The 6,444-nt window shown below is 34.5% G+C and overlaps 1 protein-coding gene across 3 annotated transcripts in view; it reads left to right on the top strand.

Moving 5' to 3' along the window:
- LOC106881141 (phosphatidylserine decarboxylase proenzyme, mitochondrial) overlaps positions 1–6,444 on the top strand; it is a 78,591-nt gene that overhangs the window by 55,309 nt on the left and 16,838 nt on the right. For all 3 annotated transcript variants that reach the window (XM_052968547.1, XM_052968548.1, XM_014931415.2), the window contains one exon: positions 3,456–3,692. In XM_052968547.1, coding sequence (XP_052824507.1) covers positions 3,456–3,692 — 237 coding nt within the window. The remainder of the gene's footprint in view (positions 1–3,455; positions 3,693–6,444) is intronic.

Below are 6,444 nucleotides of genomic sequence, written 5' to 3'. Positions count from 1 at the left end.
TATATATATATATATATATATATATATATATTCCTTATACTTTCATCATCTGTTTTTTGTTGTCTTATTTCTTATATTTTTATTTTATAATTCTTATACTTTCTTCATCTATTTTTCCTTTATAATATACAGTTGAATATTTATCTGTCAATCACTCTCTCTCTCTCTCTCTCTCTGTCTCATTCATCATTTGTCTGTCGATACACATCTCTCTATGTGTAAGTTTTAGTTTGCTTTGAACTCAGGCAGACTAAAACAATATAAAATGGCTGACTTCTAAATAGAGTTCATAAATTTAACTCTGATTTGTACGTATGTATATATAGTGGTGGTGGTAGTGTTGGACATGTATAGAGGCACACTCACTCACACACACTCATACATACACACACTTTTTATTTTCTTCTACATTTTCATTGGCATTGCAGAAGGGTATCCTGGCATTTGAAAACATTCCGGGGTTGGTGAGATTGATGCAATTGATGTTTAGTTTGAACTGTTTGAAGTTGACGACTGTTGGGATGGCCCGGAAGGAATTTTAAGGGTTGCAGTTTGAGAGAAGTGTAGTATGGGGGGTGGGGTGGAGGGGGGATAACAAGAGAAGAGATTGGTGTATTAAATAGACTTAGATGGTGGTTCACAGTGTGTTAGTTGAGAGGAACTACAGGCAAGATTGGTGGAAGACAGCCTGTTTGTTTGTGTTTGTAGTACTGAGTGATGGTCTGTCAATGAGTTGATTGAGTTTTTCTTATTTGTGTGCATATAGCAACTGTTCTATTTCAGATATGCTAATAGTATTCTTGTAGAAAATGCTTGTGCCTTATTATAGAGTAGCAGCTATGTGTCTGAGGAGAAGGCTTGGACGTCCAGTTTTGGTTGTGCTATAAATAGATGGTGACCAGTGAGTGATCATTAGAGGTTGTTTAGCCTAAGATTTGAGTAGAGAGGATGAAGTTTTAGTTGTGGTTTATTGATGAATGGTGGGGATGTAGCCAGTGCTGGCTTAATGTATGGGCCCAATCTTAATCTGTGTATTCTGTAGTTTACTATCAATAAATAAATGTAACCCCCTCCCCATTCAGTGTATTGCTTTGTCCAAAGGCCTATAATGCTGGTAAAATGGCCTTGAGCATAGGGTTTCAAAGTTTTTTGCTTGATATGTGTGTTGACTATGTTTTGGTGAAACAAGGGGGACCAGGTGATGTTATGTCTCTGTTCAAGGATAGTTTTTATGGTATTTTTCTTGGAAACAGTCCTAACGACACTTGTGTGTGTAGGTTGTTGAGGGAAGTGGGTTGGCATTTGCATAGCGGTGCATTTCACCAGAAATAACAATGAGAAAAGATGTAGATAGCATTACAAAATGCTGATTGAAATGAAACATAGGCTGCAAGATTCCATCACGCATTGTGATGGAACCATCTGAAAGGTAACTTCCTTGTTAGAATTCTCTGGTTATTTGTCAAGATCTCTACAAGTCTTTGGGTTGCCACAAAAAAAAAGAAGAAAAGGTTATGCTCTGTGTTAAGGGCAGGTCAGCTTCACAGTCTACGTCTCTGTGTTCTATTGCAACTTGTCTTCATTTCCAACATGCCGAAGATAATGGAAATTGTCATAAACGACTTTATTTCTTCTATTTTATCTTCCTTTCTCAGTAAACGAAATGAACTGACCCGCAATTTAACCTGTGTTGTAAATTCATGTCTCTAGGAATCTAATACCACAGTACACACGCACGCACAGGTGCGCGCACGCACAGGTGCGCGCACGCACACACACACACACACGTATTCATGCAAAGATTATCATCATTAACTTAATTGTGCTGTCATCATCCAGGATATTCTTAACTCTTTTAACAGCTGTTATTAATAAATCTCGATGCTTAAGTGCTGCATTCTTAAGGGGAAGAAAATGACAAAATTGAAATCTTGGACAGGCTATAAGGATTATTCACTTCTCAACAACATTATTGCAGGCGAGCACTTATAATACCCAGTGATAGATTGACATTTCAATAATTTATACGATGTATGGAGAAAAATCTGCTTTTTCTAGTTTTAATTTTCTGTTTTTACCACAACTATATTTTATACTCTTAAGCTGTAAAAGACCAGTAAATAATTTTTTTTTTTGCTTAGTAATTCTTTAGATATTACAAAACCAATCATTTGAAAATTTCTCAATGTGTATTTTTGTAAAATGTTGTTCCTTGTTGATATATTTCTATTTTTACTTGCCTTCACATCCTTTAACTCGATATTTATATCACCTTCCTTCTCAATTTATTCAACCTGCAATTGTAATTCAGAAGAAAGCCACTCTCTCAGATTATGGCTGAACATTTTTATCTTTAATAACTTCAAATTAAGAAAAATATTATCATTATTATTATTATTATTATTATTATTATTATTATTATTATATTATTATTTTATTATTATTATTATTATTATTATTATTATTTTGTTATTATTATTATTATTTTGTTATTATTATTATTATTATTATTATTATTTTGTTATTATTATTATTATTATTATTATATTGTTATTATTTTATTATTATTATTATTATCATTTTGTTATTATTATTATTATTTTAGTATTATTATTATTATTATTATTATTTTGTTATTATTATTATTATTATTATTATTATTATTATTATTATTATTATTATTTTGTTATTATTATTATTATTATTATTATTATTATTATTATTATTATTCTGTTGTGTTCATATATCTTGAGGGTTCTTTCCTTGTCTTCATTCATTTGTTTTAATGTCCATTTTTCTGTGGTTCTTGTTGAAATATGTCCTGAGGCATCTGTCATACAAATATCTAAATTAAAGTAATTGACCTGAAAGCAGCATGGCTGGAGAAATGACCATAAATATATCACTCTAAAGGAGTAAATATTCCCAAACAAGGACCTCCACTCAGCTGAGAGAAGGGAAAGTGTGTGACTTTGGAGTATTCCTTCACATTTATGCATCACCATCTGCAGCTGAATTCAGCAATTTTGCAGTCATGCTTTCACATGCACACAGCATGTAGATATGTGCTTACATATAGATTTATAATCATAAACTTTATAACCGAATGCATTGCTAATTATATAGGTAACGTTTACACATACAAATAATAATAACAATAATAATGGTTTCAAATTTTGTACCAAGAGCAGCAATTTTGGGGTGGGGATGAGTCAATTACATTGACCCCAGTGTTCAACTGGTACTTATTTTATTGATCCCCAAAAGGATGAAAGGTAAAGTTGACCTCAGCAGAATAATAAATGAATTCAAAGTGAGATGTGATTGATATGTATATGCACACACACACACACACACACACACACACACACACACACACACACATTATTTGTTTTGCTTTATTTATTGTGAAATTCTTGAAATTTCTTGACTGCATAACTTTCTTCCCATTTTAGGTAACCCTTTACCGAAAAATGCCTCTTCGGTCGCTGTCTCGCTTATGGGGAAAAGTAAACCAATTAGATCTGCCTGTTTTCATGCGGATACCTGTGTTTCGGATATACATTTGGGCATTTGGCTGCAACATTGAAGAAGCAGAGGAAGAGGACTTGAAAACGTATCGAAATCTCGGAGAATTCTTCCGCAGAACTTTAAAACCTCAAGTGCGGCCAATTGATGACATACATTTATTGGTAAGCAAGACCTTTCTTGGACATTTGTGATTCATTGCTGTTTATTTAATACTTATAAGAATATTAGCAATTCTTGAAGAGGAAGAGACAAGAGAATTCTTTGCTTTTTTTTTTACTTCATTACTTTTGCATGTAAGCTGATCAGATCCTGCCTTTCACACTTACCTTATAATGCCATTTTAAAAATAAGCTGCCATGTCATCAAAATCTTGAAGCTATGAATGATGAAATTAAAAAAAAAGATGTGTGAATAAATAAGCATTGCATTTGGCAGAGTAATCTGGATGCAAAAGGATTAAATTGTAGATTCTCGGTTAAGCTCCAGATCATGCTCTGATGAAACAGGCCTAGGATCAAAGGCTTTCCAGCCATGACTATCCCATCTTTTAGGGTTGTGTATATAACCACATAACTGATGTGACCTTACTTTTTTCAAAATGCTATGGGGGTAATTTGAGGGAGATATATCTGATACTGCTGTAGCCATCTGGTTCACCAGTCCTCAGTCAAATCGTCCAACCCATGCTAGCATGGAAAGCGGACGTTAAACGATGATGATGATGATGATGAACCTAAGTGACCATGGAGAAGTTTCCTTGAGTTCTTAAATGTGAAATCTCTGAAATGGTTTTTCATTAGTCACTGATATCCTATAACATTTTCTTTGTCTCCTTCCTCTTCCTCGTCTCTCTCTCTCTCTCTGTATCTCTCTCTCTGTATCTCTCTCTCTCTCTACAATATTTGTGTCATCATCTGCAATGCTGTTCAGACACCATTAATAAATTTGTTGTAAGTGTTATCAGAACAAATATTATTCTAGTGTTCTGTCATTAGTTTTTAGTGTTTTGTAATGACAAAAGGTCAGAGGTTTTCTTTACTGCTCTCAAATCCGCTAAACCTCATTAAGTTTTTACTAAGAGATTAATTATTTCATTAACAAATCATACAAATAATCAATTAATCAAGTATCTGTTGGATTAAATCATTCTAGATCAGTAACCCCCTTTCTTCAATGAACAATATTTTACAAATGTCCAACCGTTTAATTTTTTTGGATAAGAAAAATGTGGCTGTGATAAGAAGTTTGCTTCACAGCCACATGGTTCCAGTTCAGTCCCACTGCATGGTATTTTGGACAAGTGCCTTAGCCTTGGGCCAACCAAAGCCTTGTGAGTGGATTTGGTTGACAGAAACTGAAAGAAGCCTGTCGTATATATGTATGTGTGTGTATATGTTTGTGTGTCTGTGTTTGTCCCCCCAACTTCGCTTGACAACTGTTGGTGGTGTGTTTACGTCCCCGTAACTTAGCGGTTCGGCAAAAGAGACTGATAGAATAAGTACTAGGCTTACACTGAATAAATCCTGGGTCGATTCGCTCGACTAAAGGTGGTGCTCCAGCATGGCCGCAGTCAAATGATTGAAACAAGTAAAAGGGTAAAAGAGTATATTATCCCCACCACCATTATCAAATGCATTTTTTATCATTGGCTGAATACTCAGGTATACTCAGGTAAAATGCTTAGTGGCATTTCATCCATATTTATGTTCTGAATTCAAATTCTGCCAAAGTTGACTTTACTGTTCATCCTTCCAGGCTTGATTAAATAAGTACCAGTTGAGCACTGGGGTCGATGTAATCAACTGGCCCCCTCCCCCTTAGTTTCAAACCTTGTGCTTATAGCAGAAAAGAAAGGGTTATTATTTTCTGTGGTTATCAATTAGGATGATTTAAGCAATATTTTTGCCTTCTTGTTTTTCAACTTTTTCAATCAATACTTTTTCTGAATTTACTCAACACTACAGCTGTGTAATTAAATGTAAATATAATAGGTATTTGTAGAGTGTAAACATATAATTACGTCAATTAGTCACTACGTTTATGCAAAGTTTTTCTTGGGCATTATAGAATGACGACAACTTAGATGTAGAGCATCATTAATCAATATGATTTTACTATATCCTACTGTTTTTGTACTTTGTATATTAATTATAGAGAGAGGAAGATCAAAGCAAAGAACAAATCGTTAACAAGTAGTAAAACAAAATAGTTGCTACACCCAGTTTAGTATGATGGCAGCTTGCAGCGACCATCATCATCATAATGTCTACTTTTTTCATGCTTGTATGGGTCGAGTGGAGTTTATTGATGCAGATTTTTTTTGCTTTTTTTTACGGTCGGAGGTCCTTCCTGTTTCCAAGCAAGGTAATATTTCCCCATGGTCAGACATGTTCTTGCAGAAAAGTGGAAATGAATAACACTGCTTGTCTGACAGTGACAACCACGTTACAACTATTGAAACAAGGAGAGAGAGAGGGAGACACACAGACGTTTTTCACTTCCTGTCTATGAAATCCACTCACAAAGCTCTAGTTGGCTCCAGACTATAGTAGAAGACACTCACCTAAGGTGCCATGCAATGGGATTGAACCCAGAACCATGTGGTTGGGAAGCACCTAATGTAGCAAATTGGCCAAATCATTAGAGTGATGGATGCAATACTTTCATGGTTTTTACCAGTGAGATTGACTTTGCCTTTCAAATTTTACTTATTGGTGAGGTTAATAAAAGCAATACCAATCCATGGCAGTGGATTGAGGAACGGTTAGAGGATAATGTAACATCCCTTACAATGTCTTTCTGATTTTTTTTTTTTTCTTTTTTTCAATTGACAGTAGTGTCTGATGCCTTTGATATCTGCATCAGCCGAAGTTGGTGGACTTTTCCTTGGATGAACCTCAGCGGCTTAGGGAG

Source organism: Octopus bimaculoides, chromosome 6, assembly GCF_001194135.2.
Source record: "Octopus bimaculoides isolate UCB-OBI-ISO-001 chromosome 6, ASM119413v2, whole genome shotgun sequence".
Taxonomy (NCBI): Eukaryota; Metazoa; Mollusca; class Cephalopoda; order Octopoda; family Octopodidae; genus Octopus; species Octopus bimaculoides.
Note: the sequence above shows the minus strand (reverse complement) of the source record. Positions and strands in the feature narration are given on the sequence as shown.